This window comes from Coregonus lavaretus, assembly GCF_964263955.1.
Source record: "Coregonus lavaretus genome assembly, contig: HAP1_SCAFFOLD_145, whole genome shotgun sequence".
Classification (NCBI taxonomy): domain Eukaryota; kingdom Metazoa; phylum Chordata; class Actinopteri; order Salmoniformes; family Salmonidae; genus Coregonus; species Coregonus lavaretus.
Window position 1 is genome coordinate 11,544 of NW_028165685.1, and position 18,071 is coordinate 29,614.

At 45.3% G+C, this 18,071-nt stretch overlaps 1 protein-coding gene across 2 annotated transcripts in view; it reads left to right on the forward strand.

Annotated features, from left to right (window-relative positions):
- Window positions 1-834: 834 nt before the first annotated feature.
- The window catches only part of LOC311115599 (WD repeat domain phosphoinositide-interacting protein 2), a 36,207-nt gene continuing 18,970 nt past the window's right edge, over window positions 835-18,071 (forward strand). The window contains exons 1-3 of one of the 2 annotated variants that reach the window (XM_084190760.1): window positions 835-1,079; window positions 6,090-6,172; window positions 8,871-9,040. In XM_084190760.1, the coding sequence (XP_084046886.1) occupies window positions 1,006-1,079; window positions 6,090-6,172; window positions 8,871-9,040 (327 nt within the window). In that variant the 5' untranslated portion in view covers window positions 835-1,005. Of the gene's footprint in view, window positions 1,080-6,089; window positions 6,173-8,870; window positions 9,041-9,205; window positions 9,220-18,071 lie in introns of those variants that run through there. The other variant, XM_084190761.1, reaches the window with a different exon arrangement.

Genomic DNA, 18,071 nt, shown 5'->3' on the forward strand with positions numbered 1-18,071 from the left:
TAAACATCTAATTTTCATAGAGTATTCTGTTTCCAAAACTATAATCTATAACAAAAAGAGCGGACCGCGTTTTGGAGACTTTACCCTTTGCCAACGTTTCTGAAAACGGCGTTGTTTAGGAGGAGTGCAAAGGGCGAATTGAGTAATTGCACGCGCGTACTTCACAAACTAGTCGTTCCCAAACGGAAATCTGCAAATAAATGCTAGAACGCGCCAATAGGATCTCACTAGGTTGTGCTTGGCTCTGCACACCTCCTTGCTTGTTCTGCCCACTAAAGATGCATGTGTTCCCATTGGAAACGACAGGCTCTGGTCTATCTTGGGTTAGTTAATAAAATATTTGGTGGTCGTTGAACAGATTATTGTTTAACTGATACTAAAAAACGAGATTCCGATACATTATAGATTTCTGAGACGTTCCCATTTAAGTGATTGTCATTTACCACACGTAGACTTATCTTCCATCCCCATTCACAACCGTAAATCAAACCTTTAAATGGGAGTACGGTCCCTTGAAATGGGAGTACGGTCCCTTTAAAAAGCTGTCGCGCAACGCTGTCACCGCCCATGCGCAGAGAGCGCAACAGTGAGCCGTCACCGCCCATGCGCAGAAAGAGCAACAGTGAGCCGTCACCGCCCATGCGCAGAGAGAGCGGGCAACAGTGAGCCGTCACCGCCCATGCGCAGAGAGCGCAACAGTGAGCCGTCACCGCCCATGCGCAGAAAGAGCAACAGTGAGCCGTCACCGCCCATGCGCAGAAAGAGCAACAGTGAGCCGTCACCGCCCATGCGCAGAGAGAGCGCAACAGTGAGCCGTCACCGCCCATGCGCAGAGAGAGCGGGCAACAGTGACTGAGAAAAACAACAACAATCGTTGGAAGAAGGGAAGAGACGAGCGAGATGGCTCCATGAATACAGGGCAAAACTTCATTCTTACCCAGTTACTATCCACAACCTACCCGACTGCTGCTTTCTCCCGAGGCTTGATTAGATGGTGCCGGGCCCATGAACTTGGCCAGTCAGAGCGGGGAGGCCGGCTGTAGCCAGCTCCTCTTCGCCAACTTTAACCAGGACAACACGTAAGGAAGGCCGGGGGGGGAAGGGGAGAGGGTGGCCTAATGGTTACATGAGACTCGCAGAGGTTTTAACGTTTTCTATCGAGTAGTTGAAGGGGTCCCAGCCATCTGTATCTCGATGGAGAGAGATGCTAGTTAGCGAACTGACAAGCTGTCTGATCACGTTGCACATTTCCTACTGTAGCTAGCTAGATAGCATCCATGTCGTGAGCTAAAGTGTCTGGATAAAGCCATAAGCATAGACAGTTAGTGAGCTAGTTTAACACAACAAGGCGAGGGGGAACAATAATATGATAGTTTATTAAAAGCTGAACCAATATCTGGGCAAACGGAGACGATGAATATGCCGATCTGATCTCTGCCCAGAAAGCTATTATTGAAGCTACCATTCACATGGGCCCTCGTTTATAAACGCTCCGTATGCTCAGAATATGCGCCAGTTTTCACGCAAAAGTCGCAAAACTGAACTTGACTTGAGAATGTGCTTATCCTCCCGTAAACTTTAGACCATGCGTATGCACTAGTGCTGAACGATTCGTGCTTTTTTAGGTCGTTTCGGTTCATTATTTTAAAAAAAATAACGGGTTTCGATTCTTTTTTTAAACATTAAATTCATAATGAAATAATGACAAAATGATTAGCGCTTTTTAATTGAAATGCCAAAGTCAAAAAAAATAGTGGACATTCAATTGCCAAAACATTGAAAATATTCCATTGTCTCTGTCAGGTTCACATAGAAAAATAGGAAATTACTATTAAATGATAAAATATTTAAGTTGTGTATATTACTTCGTTTTATTTGTTGACTCTATAATTTTTCATTCCTTAAAGTCATAATCTCTGCTCAGGCAGTAGCAGCCAGCCTGACAACCATCTAACGTTATCTCTGTTCTCCCCAGACTGTATTGCCTTTAGCTAGCCTGCCTAAGTATGCTGCAGAGCTGTCTGACGAAATCATTTGACTCGTTTTTCAAAGTAGATGAGGCAAACTTTCACCAATTCTATCCCTAGTCGTTGTTGTTGTCTACATTCCTCTCTCATGCATCGACGTGCGGTTTGTGTCTGATTTATATATACACTAGATGACAGACACGGGGCGCTGTTTTGATGCCACCACGCCTCCATCTTGGCACTCCCCCGCCATTGTAAAAAAAATATTTGGGAAGGTATATAAAATGCATTTATTAATGTCTACATTTTGCTTTTGCCACGTTTATTCTATTACAGACACCTTAATGCATACTTTTAAATTACACAGTATTATGTGAGCTAAACATACAAATGAAAAAATATATAGACATTTTCCTTTAAAGTGTAATTTTTGGAAAGTTATAATGTTACTGTCCCCACTACAACAACAACAAATACTTAAACACATGTAATTTAGTCCTTGAAACCTTTAATTGAAATACTGTAGAATTCCTATGGAGGACTGCTCCTACTGGGGAGTGCCCAATATGGCTGACCGGTGGCAGTAAGCTTCTATGGAGGACTGCTCCTACTGGGGAGTGCCCAATATGGCCGACCGGTGGCAGTAAGCTTCTATGGAGGACTGCTCCTACTGGGGAGTGCCCAATATGGCCGACCGGTGGCAGTAAGCTTCTATGGAGGACTGCTCCTACTGGGGAGTGCCCAATATGGCCGACCGGTGGCAGTAAGCTTCTATGGAGGACTGCTCCTACTGGGGAGTGCCCAATATGGCCGACCGGTGGCAGGAAGCTTCTATGGAGGACTGCTCCTACTGGGGAGTGCCCAATATGGCTGACCGGTGGCAGTAAGCTTCTATGGAGGACTGCTCCTACTGGGGAGTGCCCAATATGGCTGACCGGTGGCAGGAAGCTTCTATGGAGGACTGCTCCTACTGGGGAGTGCCCAATATGGCCGACCGGTGGCAGGAAGCTTCTATGGAGGACTGCTCCTACTGGGGAGTGCCCAATATGGCCGACCGGTGGCAGGAAGCTTCTATGGAGGACTGCTCCTACTGGGGAATGCCCAATATGGCCGACCGGTGGCAGTAAGCTTCTATGGAGGACTGCTCCTACTGGGGAGTGCCCAATATGGCCGACCGGTGGCAGTAAGCTTCTATGGAGGACTGCTCCTACTGGGGAGTGCCCAATATGGCTGACCGGTGGCAGTAAGCTTCTATGGAGGACTGCTCCTACTGGGGAGTGCCCAATATGGCCGACCGGTGGCAGGAAGCTTCTATGGAGGACTGCTCCTACTGGGGAGTGCCCAATATGGCCGACCGCTGGCAGGAAGCTTCTATGGAGGACTGCTCCTACTGGGGAGTGCCCAATATGGCCGACCGCTGGCAGTAAGCTTCTATGGAGGACTGCTCCTACTGGGGAGTGCCCAATATGGCCGACCGGTGGCAGTAAGCTTCTATGGAGGACTGCTCCTACTGGGGAGTGCCCAATATGGCCGACCGGTGGCAGGAAGCTTCTATGGAGGACTGCTCCTACTGGGGAGTGCCCAATATGGCCGACCGGTGGCAGGAAGCTTCTATGGAGGACTGCTCCTACTGGGGAGTGCCCAATATGGCCGACCGGTGGCAGTAAGCTTCTATGGAGGACTGCTCCTACTGGGGAGTGCCCAATATGGCCGACCGGTGGCAGTAAGCTTCTATGGAGGACTGCTCCTACTGGGGAGTGCCCAATATGGCCGACCGGTGGCAGGAAGCTTCTATGGAGGACTGCTCCTACTGGGGAGTGCCCAATATGGCCGACCGCTGGCAGTAAGCTTCTATGGAGGACTGCTCCTACTGGGGAGTGCCCAATATGGCTGACCGGTGGCAGTAAGCTTCTATGGAGGACTGCTCCTACTGGGGAGTGCCCAATATGGCCGACCGGTGGCAGTAAGCTTCTATGGAGGACTGCTCCTACTGGGGAGTGCCCAATATGGCCGACCGCTGGCAGTAAGCTTCTATGGAGGACTGCTCCTACTGGGGAGTGCCCAATATGGCTGACCGGTGGCAGTAAGCTTCTATGGAGGACTGCTCCTACTGGGGAGTGCCCAATATGGCCGACCGGTGGCAGTAAGCTTCTATGGAGGACTGCTCCTACTGGGGAGTGCCCAATATGGCTGACCGGTGGCAGTAAGCTTCTATGGAGGACTGCTCCTACTGGGGAGTGCCCAATATGGCCGACCGGTGGCAGTAAGCTTCTATGGAGGACTGCTCCTACTGGGGAGTGCCCAATATGGCTGACCGGTGGCAGTAAGCTTCTATGGAGGACTGCTCCTACTGGGGAGTGCCCAATATGGCCGGCCGCTGGCAGGAAGCTTCTATGGAGGACTGCTCCTACTGGGGAGTGCCCAATATGGCCGACCGCTGGCAGTAAGCTTCTATGGAGGACTGCTCCTACTGGGGAGTGCCCAATATGGCCGACCGGTGGCAGTAAGCTTCTATGGAGGACTGCTCCTACTGGGGAGTGCCCAATATGGCCGACCGGTGGCAGTAAGCTTCTATGGAGGACTGCTCCTACTGGGGAGTGCCCAATATGGCCGACCGCTGGCAGGAAGCTTCTATGGAAGACTGCTCCTACTGGGGAGTGCCCAATATGGCCGACCGGTGGCAGTAAGCTTCTATGGAGGACTGCTCCTACTGGGGAGTGCCCAATATGGCTGACCGGTGGCAGTAAGCTTCTATGGAGGACTGCTCCTACTGGGGAGTGCCCAATATGGCCGACCGCTGGCAGTAAGCTTCTATGGCATGTTTTGTGTGGAACCCAGGAAGAGTAGCTGGAGCTTTTGCAACAGCTAATGGGGATCCTAATAAAAATGGCAAAGGCCAAAAATGAAATATTTTCTACTCGAGAACATTTTAAATTTCAGAATACAGACGTAGCCTAAAAAAGGTGAACCGTCTGCTCTACCATTAAACTGCACTTCGGACCAGATCGTACAGAGCAAAACACTTGAAATAGGTTATCTATTTACTACTGTAAACATAGAGATAGACATGGCGCGTGCACGCACGGGGGGGGGGGGTTGGGGTGCGGGATGTTCCCCAATGCTGGAAGGGGAACCCCTGCCCTAGCAGATAGGACACCTCCTGAAGGCCAAATGGCCCTAAACAGATCGGACACCTCCTGAAGGCCAAATGGCCCTAAACAGATAGGACACCTCCTGAAGGCCAAATGGCCCTAGCAGATAGGACACCTCCTGAAGACCAAATGGCCCTAGCAGATAGGACACCTCCTGAAGGCCAAATGGCCCTAAACAGATCGGACACCTCCTGAAGGCCAAATGGCCCTAAAATCACAGAATTACATCCTGCTGGGTATTATTCTAATGAGGTCCGCCCCAAAACAATACATGGGGTGCTTTGCAGTTCATTTTTGGATAGTTCATTTTTTAACATCTACATTTGATATTTTGGTCATTTAGCAGGACACTCTTCTCCAGAGTGACTTGGTCAACTAAAGGTATTTAAACAACAGCATCATCACAGTCAGGGCATGTAAAATGTTTTTGTAACTGGCTGCTTGCAAATCTATTTTAAAATACAAAAATACATTTATTTTAAATAAGTATTTAGTAGTTTATTTTGATACATTTGATCTTTATGGTATTTTGTATCTGTATTGCTGACCACTCTGGGATTTCTGGGTAGTGTGATTTCAACACACACCGTGTGACCAATGTCACTCAAACGCACACTGTCCTAGTCAGGCCAGTGTCACCAGCCCGTCTCTCCCCCTCTTCCCTCGGTCTCTCTCTCTCCCTCGCCATCAAGTCCTTAGATCTGTTCTAACGTCTGTGTGTCTGTGTGTGTGTGTGTCTGTGTGTGTGTGTCTGTGTGTGTCTGTATGTGTGTGTGTTTGGTGTGTGTGTGTGTTGTGTCTGTGTGTTGTGTTTGTGTGTCTGTGTGTGTGTCTGTGTGTGTGTGTTGTGTTTGGTGTGTGTGTGTGTGTGTGTGGTGTGTCTGTGTGGTGTGTCTGTGTGTTGTGTGTGTTTGTGTGTCTGTGTCTGTGTGTCTGTGTGTGTGTGTGTGTGTGTGTCTCCTCTCTCCAGGTCTTTAGCTGTTGGAACCAAATCAGGCTACAAGTTCTTCTCTCTATCGTCTGTGGACAAGTTGGAGCAGATTTATGAATGTAGTGAGTATCATATGGAATGGGTTAGGGTTACAATATGGACTATATAGAAATCCTGCCCTTACTAGATAGTACACAGTCATAGCCATCAGTCTGAATGTAGTGAGTATCATATGGAATGGGTTAGGGATACAATATGGACTATATAGAAATCCTGCCCTTACTAGATAGCACACAGTCATAGCCATCAGTCTGAATGTAGTATTACTGTAATATGGAATGACTACATATTTACTAAATATATACAGTGCATTCGGAAAGTGTTCAGACCCCTTGACTTTTTCCACGTTGTTAAGTTACGGCCTTATTCTAAAATGGATTCAATTGCTTTTTCCCCTCATCAATCTACACACAATACCCCATAATGACAAAGCCAAAACTGGTTTTTATAATATGACATTTACGTAAGTATTCAGACCCTTTACTCCGTACTTTGTTGAAGCACCTTTGGCAGCGATTACAGCCTCGAGTCTTCTTGGGTATGACGCTACAAGCTTGGCACACCTGTATTTGGGGAGTTTCTCCCATTCTTCTCTGCAGATCCTCTCAAGCTCTGTCAGGTTGGATGGGGAGCGTCACTGCACAGCTATTTTCAGGTCTCTCCAGAGATGTTAGATCGGGTTCAAGTCCGGGCTCTGACTGGGCCACTCAAGGACATTCAGAGACTTGTCCCGAAGCCACTCCTGCGTTGTCTTGGCTGTGTGCTTAGGGTCGTTGTCCTGTTGGAAGGTGAACCTTCACCCCAGTCTGAGGTCCTGAGCGCTCTGGAGCAGGTTTTCATCAAGGATCTCTCTGTACTTTGCTCCGTTCATCTTTCCCACGATCCTGACTAGTCTCCCAGTCCCTGCTGCTGAAAAACATCCCCACAGCATGATGCTGCCACCACCATGCTTCACCATAGGGATGGTGCCAGGTTTCCTACAGACGTGACGCTTGGCATTCAGGCCAAAGAGTTCAATCTTGGTTTCATCTGACCAGAGAATCTTGTTTCTCATTGTCTGAGAGTCCTTTAGGTGCCTTTTGGCAAACTCCAAGCAGGCAGTCATGTTTTACTGAGGAGTGGCTTCCGTCTGGCCACTCTACCATAAAGGCCTGATTGGTGGAGTGCTGCAGAGATGGTTGTCCTTCTGGAAGGTTCTCCCATCTCCACAGAGGAACTCTGGAGCTCTATCAGAGTGACCATTGGGTTCTTGGTCACCTGACCAAGGCTCTTCTCCCCGATTGCTCAGTTTGGCCGGGCGGCCAGTTCTAGGAAGAGTCTTGGTGGTTCCAAACTTCTTCCATTTAAGAACAATGGAGGCCACTGTGTTCTTAGGGACCTTCAATGCTGCAGAAATGTTTTGGTACCCTTCCCCAGATCTGTCCCTCGACACAATCCTGTCTCGGAGCTCTACGGACAATTCCTTCGACCTCATGGCTTGGTTTTTGCTCTGACATGCACTGTCAACTGTGGGACCTTATATAGACAGGTGTGTGCCTTTCCAAATCATATTGAATTTACCACAGGTGGACTCCAAGTTGTAGAAACATCAATGGAAACAGGATGCACCTGAGCTCAATTTAGAGTCTCATAGCAAAGGGTCTGAATACTTATGTAAATAAGGTATTTCTGTTTTTTATTTGTAATACCTTTGCAAAAATTCAAAAAAACTGTTTTCACTTTGTCATTATGGGATATTGTGTGTAGATTTGATGAGGGGGGGAAAACTATTTCCTAAATTTTAGAATAAGGCTGTAACGTAACAAAATGTGGAAAAAGTAAAGGGGTCTGAATACTTTCCGAAGGCACTGTACACACACTACATATATGTATTCCACTCACAGTCCAAACAGTCATAGTCCCCCCTGTTAATGTAGTATCATTATAATATGGAATTACTTTCCTCTATAATATTACTATTACTGTTTGGTAGTAATGTGGTGTGTGTGTGTGTGTGTGTGGTGTGTGTGTGTGTGTGTGTGTGTGTGCGCCCAGCGGACACGGAGGATGTGTGTATTGTAGAGCGTCTGTTCAGCAGTAGTCTGGTGGCCATCGTCAGTCTGAAGGCTCCCAGGAAGCTAGTAATGGGGGGTGCTATAATATTACTATTACTGTTTGGTAGTAATGGGGTGTGTGTGTGTGTGTGTGTGTGTGTGTGCGTCCAGCGGACACGGAGGATGTGTGTATTGTAGAGCGTCTGTTCAGCAGTAGTCTGGTGGCCATCGTCAGTCTGAAGGCTCCCAGGAAGCTAGTAATGGGGGGTGCTATAATATTACTATTACTGTTTGGTAGTAATGGGGTGTGTGTGTGTGTGTGTGTGTGTGTGTGTGTGCGCCAGCGGACACGGAGGATGTGTGTATTGTAGAGCGTCTGTTTAGCAGTAGTCTGGTGGCCATCGTCAGTCTGAAGGCTCCCAGGAAGCTAGTAATGGGGGGTGCTATAATATTACTATTACTGTTTGGTAGTAATGGGGTGTGTGTGTGTGTGTGTGTGTGTGTGTGTGTGTGTGTGTGTGTGTGGGTGTGTGTGTGTGTGTGTGTGTGTGCCAGCGGACACGGAGGATGTGTGTATTGTAGAGCGTCTGTTCAGCAGTAGTCTGGTGGCCATCGTCAGTCTGAAGGCTCCCAGGAAGCTAGTAATGGGGGGTGCTATAATATTACTATTACTGTTTGGTAGTAATGGGGTGTGTGTGTGTGTGTGTGTGTGTGTGTGTGCGCCCAGCGGACACGGAGGATGTGTGTATTGTAGAGCGTCTGTTCAGCAGTAGTCTGGTGGCCATCGTCAGTCTGAAGGCTCCCAGGAAGCTGAAGGTCTGTCACTTCAAGAAGGGAACAGAGATCTGCAACTACAGTTACAGCAACACGATACTGGCTGTCAAGCTCAACAGACAGGTAGGTACATACACTACACACCATACACACACACACACACATACACACCACACACACACACCCACACACACCACACACACACACATACACACCACACACACACCATACACCCACACACACCACACACCCACACACACCACATAACTACAGTTATAGTAACTGTCAAGCTCAACAGACAGGTAGGTACACACTACACACACACACACCACACACACACACCCACACGCCCACACACACACACACACACCTTTTCATTGAAGTGAAACTGCAGTTAGAGGCTAAAGTGTGGACCAGTTTTAATATGTGACACGTTTCAGGAAACTAGACGCTTCACTACTTCACAGGAGAGACATTTGAACGTAAACTTTTTTTAAAAATCCAAATGCGTTTTTTGGCTGAAATGCCTTCTGGAACGTGAACTTTCATGTACCTTAATAACAAACTTGTATGCCATCTGTAAATACGAATAAAATTGTTAAATTACGATCCTAGTTGGTTTAACCACGGAAAAAGACAGGAACCTTCCCGCTAGCCATGATTGGCTGAGATAATGGTTGGGCTGGACATGCCGAGAGATGAGTTGGGATTGGTCTGCCATGTAGCATGCTTCTGTCTATAACCTGAGCCCAACGTCATCCATCAGCCGCTCACACAGGAGGCTAGTTAGGGTTAGGGTTAGTTATGATTAGGGTTAGTTATGATTAGGGTTAGTTATGATTAGTGTTAGTTAGGGTTAGTTAGGGTTAGTTATGATTAGTGTTAGTTAGGGTTAGTTATGATTAGTGTTAGTTAGGGTTAGGGTTAGTTAGGGTTAGGGTTAGTTATGATTAGGGTTAGTTATGATTAGGGTTGGTTAGGGTTAGTTAGGGTTAGGGTTAGTTATGGTTAGTGTTAGTTAGGGTTAGTTAGGGTTAGTTAGGGTTAGTTAGGGTTAGTTAGGGTTAGTGTAGTTTAAATTCATTAAAAATCCTACAATGTGATTTTCTGGATTTTTCTTTCTCATTTTGTCTGTCATAGTTGACGTGTACCTATGATGAAAATTACAGGCCTCTCTCATCTTTTTAAGTGGGAGAACTTGCACAATTGGTTGCTGACTAAATACTTTTTTCCCCACTGTATGTCTGGATCTGTGTTTCAGAGGCTGATAGTGTGTCTTGTTTCAGAGGCTGATAGTATGTCTGGATCTGTGTTTCAGAGGCTGATAGTATGTCTGGATCTGTGTTTCAGAGGCTGATAGTATGTCTGGATCTGTGTTTCAGAGGCTGATAGTATGTCTGGATCTGTGTTTCAGAGGCTGATAGTGTGTCTTGTTTCAGAGGCTGATAGTATGTCTGGATCTGTGTTTCAGAGGCTGATAGTATGTCTGGATCTGTGTTTCAGAGGCTGATAGTGTGTCTTGTTTCAGAGGCTGATAGTGTGTCTTGTTTCAGAGGCTGATAGTATGTCTGGATCTGTGTTTCAGAGGCTGATAGTATGTCTGGATCTGTGTTTCAGAGGCTGATAGTGTGTCTTGTTTCAGAGGCTGATAGTATGTCTGGATCTGTGTTTCAGAGGCTGATAGTATGTCTTGTTTCAGAGGCTGATAGTATGTCTTGTTTCAGAGGCTGATAGTATGTCTTGTTTCAGAGGCTGATAGTGTGTCTTGTTTCAGAGGCTGATAGTGTGTCTTGTTTCAGAGGCTGATAGTATGTCTTGTTTCAGAGGCTGATTGTATGTCTTGTTTCAGAGGCTGATTGTATGTCTTGTTTCAGAGGCTGATAGTGTGTCTGGATCTGTGTTTCAGAGGCTGATAGTATGTCTGGATCTGTGTTTCAGAGGCTGATAGTATGTCTTGTTTCAGAGGCTGATAGTGTGTCTTGTTTCAGAGGCTGATAGTATGTCTGGATCTGTGTTTCAGAGGCTGATAGTATGTCTTGTTTCAGAGGCTGATAGTGTGTCTTGTTTCAGAGGCTGATAGTATGTCTGGATCCGTGTTTCAGAGGCTGATAGTATGTCTGGATCTGTGTTTCAGAGGCTGATAGTATGTCTTGTTTCAGAGGCTGATAGTATGTCTTGTTTCAGAGGCTGATAGTATGTCTTGTTTCAGAGGCTGATAGTATGTCTTGTTTCAGAGGCTGATAGTATGTCTTGTTTCAGAGGCTGATAGTATGTCTTGTTTCAGAGGCTGATTGTATGTCTTGTTTCAGAGGCTGATAGTATGTCTTGTTTCAGAGGCTGATAGTATGTCTGGATCTGTGTTTCAGAGGCTGATTGTATGTCTTGTTTCAGAGGCTGATTGTATGTCTTGTTTCAGAGGCTGATGGTATGTCTTGTTTCAGAGGCTGATAGTATGTCTGGATCTGTGTTTCAGAGGCTGATTGTATGTCTTGTTTCAGAGGCTGATAGTATGTCTGGATCTGTGTTTCAGAGGCTGATAGTATGTCTGGATCTGTGTTTCAGAGGCTGATTGTATGTCTTGTTTCAGAGGCTGATAGTATGTCTGGATCTGTGTTTCAGAGGCTGATAGTATGTCTGGATCTGTGTTTCAGAGGCTGATTGTATGTCTGGATCTGTGTTTCAGAGGCTGATTGTATGTCTGGATCTGTGTTTCAGAGGCTGATAGTATGTCTTGTTTCAGAGGCTGATAGTGTGTCTGGATCTGTGTTTCAGAGGCTGATAGTATGTCTGGATCTGTGTTTCAGAGGCTGATAGTGTGTCTGGATCTGTGTTTCAGAGGCTGATAGTATGTCTTGTTTCAGAGGCTGATAGTGTGTCTTGTTTCAGAGGCTGATGGTATGTCTTGTTTCAGAGGCTGATGGTATGTCTGGATCTGTGTTTCAGAGGCTGATAGTATGTCTTGTTTCAGAGGCTGATAGTATGTCTGGATCTGTGTTTCAGAGGCTGATAGTATGTCTGGATCTGTGTTTCAGAGGCTGATAGTGTGTCTGGATCTGTGTTTCAGAGGCTGATAGTATGTCTTGTTTCAGAGGCTGATAGTGTGTCTTGTTTCAGAGGCTGATGGTATTTCTTGTTTCAGAGGCTGATGGTATGTCTGGATCTGTGTTTCAGAGGCTGATAGTATGTCTTGTTTCAGAGACTGATAGTATGTCTTGTTTCAGAGGCTGATGGTATGTCTGGATCTGTGTTTCAGAGGCTGATAGTATGTCTTGTTTCAGAGGCTGATAGTATGTCTGGATCTGTGTTTCAGAGGCTGATAGTATGTCTGGATCTGTGTTTCAGAGGCTGATAGTGTGTCTGGATCTGTGTTTCAGAGGCTGATAGTATGTCTGGATCTGTGTTTCAGAGGCTGATAGTATGTCTTGTTTCAGAGGCTGATAGTATGTCTGGATCTGTGTTTCAGAGGCTGATAGTATGTCTTGTTTCAGAGGCTGATAGTATGTCTTGTTTCAGAGGCTGATAGTATGTCTTGTTTCAGAGGCTGATAGTATGTCTGGATCTGTGTTTCAGAGGCTGATAGTATGTCTTGTTTCAGAGACTGATAGTATGTCTTGTTTCAGAGGCTGATAGTATGTCTGGATCTGTGTTTCAGAGGCTGATAGTGTGTCTTGTTTCAGAGGCTGATAGTGTGTCTTGTTTCAGAGGCTGATTGTATGTCTTGTTTCAGAGGCTGATAGTGTGTCTTGTTTCAGAGGCTGATAGTGTGTCTTGTTTCAGAGGCTGATAGTATGTCTTGTTTCAGAGGCTGATAGTATGTCTTGTTTCAGAGGCTGATAGTATGTCTGGATCTGTGTTTCAGAGGCTGATAGTGTGTCTGGATCTGTGTTTCAGAGGCTGATAGTGTGTCTGGATCTGTGTTTCAGAGGCTGATAGTATGTCTTGTTTCAGAGGCTGATAGTATGTCTGGATCTGTGTTTCAGAGGCTGATAGTATGTCTGGATCTGTGTTTCAGAGGCTGATAGTGTGTCTGGATCTGTGTTTCAGAGGCTGATAGTATGTCTGGATCTGTGTTTCAGAGGCTGATAGTATGTCTTGTTTCAGAGGCTGATAGTATGTCTGGATCTGTGTTTCAGAGGCTGATAGTATGTCTTGTTTCAGAGACTGAATGTATGTCTTGTTTCAGAGGCTGATAGTATGTCTGGATCTGTGTTTCACAGGCTGATAGTGTGTCTTGTTTCAGAGGCTGATAGTGTGTCTTGTTTCAGAGGCTGATAGTGTGTCTTGTTTCAGAGGCTGATAGTATGTCTTGTTTCAGAGGCTGATAGTATGTCTTGTTTCAGAGGCTGATAGTATGTCTTGTTTCAGAGGCTGATAGTATGTCTTGTTTCAGAGGCTGATAGTATGTCTGGATCTGTGTTTCAGAGGCTGATAGTGTGTCTTGTTTCAGAGGCTGATAGTATGTCTGGATCTGTGTTTCAGAGGCTGATAGTGTGTCTGGATCTGTGTTTCAGAGGCTGATAGTGTGTCTTGTTTCAGAGGCTGATAGTATGTCTTGTTTCAGAGGCTGATAGTATGTCTTGTTTCAGAGGCTGATAGTATGTCTGGATCTGTGTTTCAGAGGCTGATAGTATGTCTGGATCTGTGTTTCAGAGGCTGATAGTATGTCTTGTTTCAGAGGCTGATAGTATGTCTGGATCTGTGTTTCAGAGGCTGATAGTATGTCTTGTTTCAGAGACTGAATGTATGTCTTGTTTCAGAGGCTGATAGTATGTCTGGATCTGTGTTTCAGAGGCTGATAGTGTGTCTTGTTTCAGAGGCTGATAGTGTGTCTTGTTTCAGAGGCTGATAGTGTGTCTTGTTTCAGAGGCTGATAGTATGTCTTGTTTCAGAGGCTGATAGTATGTCTTGTTTCAGAGGCTGATAGTATGTCTTGTTTCAGAGGCTGATAGTATGTCTTGTTTCAGAGGCTGATAGTATGTCTGGATCTGTGTTTCAGAGGCTGATAGTGTGTCTTGTTTCAGAGGCTGATAGTATGTCTGGATCTGTGTTTCAGAGGCTGATAGTGTGTCTGGATCTGTGTTTCAGAGGCTGATAGTGTGTCTTGTTTCAGAGGCTGATAGTATGTCTTGTTTCAGAGGCTGATAGTATGTCTTGTTTCAGAGGCTGATAGTATGTCTTGTTTCAGAGGCTGATAGTATGTCTTGTTTCAGAGGCTGATAGTATGTCTTGTTTCAGATGCTGATAGTATGTCTTGTTTCAGAGGCTGATAGTATGTCTGGATCTGTGTTTCAGAGGCTGATAGTATGTCTCGTTTCAGAGGCTGATGGTATGTCTTGTTTCAGAGACTGATAGTATGTCTTGTTTCAGAGGCTGATAGTATGTCTGGATCTGTGTTTCAGAGGCTGATAGTGTGTCTTGTTTCAGAGGCTGATAGTGTGTCTTGTTTCAGAGGCTGATAGTGTGTCTTGTTTCAGAGGCTGATAGTGTGTCTTGTTTCAGAGGCTGATAGTATGTCTTGTTTCAGAGGCTGATAGTATGTCTTGTTTCAGAGGCTGATAGTATGTCTGGATCTGTGTTTCAGAGGCTGATAGTGTGTCTTGTTTCAGAGGCTGATAGTATGTCTGGATCTGTGTTTCAGAGGCTGATAGTGTGTCTGGATCTGTGTTTCAGAGGCTGATAGTGTGTCTTGTTTCAGAGGCTGATAGTATGTCTTGTTTCAGAGGCTGATAGTATGTCTTGTTTCAGAGGCTGATAGTATGTCTGGATCTGTGTTTCAGAGGCTGATAGTATGTCTGGATCTGTGTTTCAGAGGCTGATAGTATGTCTTGTTTCAGAGGCTGATAGTATGTCTGGATCTGTGTTTCAGAGGCTGATAGTATGTCTTGTTTCAGAGACTGAATGTATGTCTTGTTTCAGAGGCTGATAGTATGTCTGGATCTGTGTTTCAGAGGCTGATAGTGTGTCTTGTTTCAGAGGCTGATAGTGTGTCTTGTTTCAGAGGCTGATAGTGTGTCTTGTTTCAGAGGCTGATAGTATGTCTTGTTTCAGAGGCTGATAGTATGTCTTGTTTCAGAGGCTGATAGTATGTCTTGTTTCAGAGGCTGATAGTATGTCTTGTTTCAGAGGCTGATAGTATGTCTGGATCTGTGTTTCAGAGGCTGATAGTGTGTCTTGTTTCAGAGGCTGATAGTATGTCTGGATCTGTGTTTCAGAGGCTGATAGTGTGTCTGGATCTGTGTTTCAGAGGCTGATAGTGTGTCTTGTTTCAGAGGCTGATAGTATGTCTTGTTTCAGAGGCTGATAGTATGTCTTGTTTCAGAGGCTGATAGTATGTCTTGTTTCAGAGGCTGATAGTATGTCTTGTTTCAGAGGCTGATAGTATGTCTTGTTTCAGATGCTGATAGTATGTCTTGTTTCAGAGGCTGATAGTATGTCTGGATCTGTGTTTCAGAGGCTGATAGTATGTCTCGTTTCAGAGGCTGATGGTATGTCTTGTTTCAGAGACTGATAGTATGTCTTGTTTCAGAGGCTGATAGTATGTCTGGATCTGTGTTTCAGAGGCTGATAGTGTGTCTTGTTTCAGAGGCTGATAGTGTGTCTTGTTTCAGAGGCTGATAGTGTGTCTTGTTTCAGAGGCTGATAGTGTGTCTTGTTTCAGAGGCTGATAGTATGTCTTGTTTCAGAGGCTGATAGTATGTCTTGTTTCAGAGGCTGATAGTATGTCTTGTTTCAGAGGCTGATAGTATGTCTGGATCTGTGTTTCAGAGGCTGATAGTGTGTCTGGATCTGTGTTTCAGAGGCTGATAGTATGTCTTGTTTCAGAGGCTGATGGTATGTCTGGATCTGTGTTTCAGAGGCTGATAGTATGTCTTGTTTCAGAGGCTGATAGTATGTCTGGATCTGTGTTTCAGAGGCTGATAGTATGTCTTGTTTCAGAGACTGATAGTATGTCTTGTTTCAGAGGCTGATAGTATGTCTGGATCTGTGTTTCAGAGGCTGATAGTGTGTCTTGTTTCAGAGGCTGATAGTATGTCTTGTTTCAGAGGCTGATAGTATGTCTTGTTTCAGAGGCTGATAGTTTGTCTTGTTTCAGAGGCTGATAGTATGTCTTGTTTCAGAGGCTGATAGTATGTCTTGTTTCAGAGGCTGATAGTATGTCTTGTTTCAGAGGCTGATAGTATGTCTTGTTTCAGAGGCTGATAGTATGTCTGGATCTGTGTTTCAGAGGCTGATAGTATGTCTGGATCTGTGTTTCAGAGGCTGATAGTATGTCTTGTTTCAGAGGCTGATAGTATGTCTGGATCTGTGTTTCAGAGGCTGATAGTATGTCTTGTTTCAGAGGCTGATAGTATGTCTTGTTTCAGAGGCTGATAGTATGTCTGGATCTGTGTTTCAGAGGCTGATAGTGTGTCTTGTTTCAGAGGCTGATAGTGTGTCTTGTTTCAGAGGCTGATAGTATGTCTGGATCTGTGTTTCAGAGGCTGATAGTATGTCGTGTTTCAGAGGCTGATAGTATGTCTTGTTTCAGAGGCTGATAGTATGTCTTGTTTCAGAGGCTGATAGTATGTCTTGTTTCAGAGGCTGATAGTGTGTCTTGTTTCAGAGGCTGATAGTATGTCTTGTTTCAGAGGCTGATAGTGTGTCATGTTTCAGAGGCTGATAGTATGTCTGGATCTGTGTTTCAGAGGCTGATAGTGTGTCTTGTTTCAGAGGCTGATAGTGTGTCTTGTTTCAGAGGCTGATAGTGTGTCTTGTTTCAGAGGCTGATAGTGTGTCTTGTTTCAGAGGCTGATAGTGTGTCTTGTTTCTGAGGCTGATAGTGTGTCTGGATCTGTGTTTCAGAGGCTGATAGTGTGTCTTGTTTCAGAGGCTGATAGTGTGTCTTGTTTCAGAGGCTGATAGTGTGTCTTGTTTCAGAGGCTGATAGTGTGTCTTGTTTCAGAGGCTGATAGTGTGTCTTGTTTCAGAGGCTGATAGTGTGTCTTGTTTCAGAGGCTGATAGTATGTCTTGTTTCAGAGGCTGATAGTATGTCTGGATCTGTGTTTCAGAGGCTGATAGTGTGTCTTGTTTCAGAGGCTGATAGTGTGTCTTGTTTCAGAGGCTGATAGTGTGTCTTGTTTCAGAGGCTGATAGTATGTCTGGATCTGTGTTTCAGAGGCTGATAGTATGTCTTGTTTCAGAGGCTGATAGTATGTCTGGATCTGTGTTTCAGAGGCTGATAGTGTGTCTTGTTTCAGAGGCTGATAGTGTGTCTTGTTTCAGAGGCTGATAGTGTGTCTTGTTTCAGAGGCTGATAGTGTGTCTTGTTTCAGAGGCTGATAGTGTGTCTGGATCTGTGTTTCAGAGGCTGATAGTATGTCTTGTTTCAGAGGCTGATAGTATGTCTTGTTTCAGAGGCTGATAGTATGTCTGGATCTGTGTTTCAGAGGCTGATAGTATGTCTGGATCTGTGTTTCAGAGGCTGATAGTGTGTCTTGTTTCAGAGGCTGATAGTGTGTCTTGTTTCAGAGGCTGATAGTGTGTCTTGTTTCAGAGGCTGATAGTGTGTCTTGTTTCAGAGGCTGATAGTGTGTCTTGTTTCAGAGGCTGATAGTGTGTCTGGATCTGTGTTTCAGAGGCTGATAGTATGTCTTGTTTCAGAGGCTGATAGTATGTCTTGTTTCAGAGGCTGATAGTATGTCTGGATCTGTGTTTCAGAGGCTGATAGTATGTCTGGATCTGTGTTTCAGAGGCTGATAGTGTGTCTTGTTTCAGAGGCTGATAGTGTGTCTTGTTTCAGAGGCTGATAGTGTGTCTTGTTTCAGAGGCTGATAGTATGTCTTGTTTCAGAGGCTGATAGTATGTCTGGATCTGTGTTTCAGAGGCTGATAGTATGTCTGGATCTGTGTTTCAGAGGCTGATAGTGTGTCTTGTTTCAGAGGCTGGTAGTGTGTCTTGTTTCAGAGGCTGATAGTGTGTCTTGTTTCAGAGGCTGATAGTATGTCTGGATCTGTGTTTCAGAGGCTGATAGTATGTCTGGATCTGTGTTTCAGAGGCTGATAGTGTGTCTTGTTTCAGAGGCTGATAGTGTGTCTTGTTTCAGAGGCTGATAGTGTGTCTTGTTTCAGAGGCTGATAGTGTGTCTGGATCTGTGTTTCAGAGGCTGATAGTATG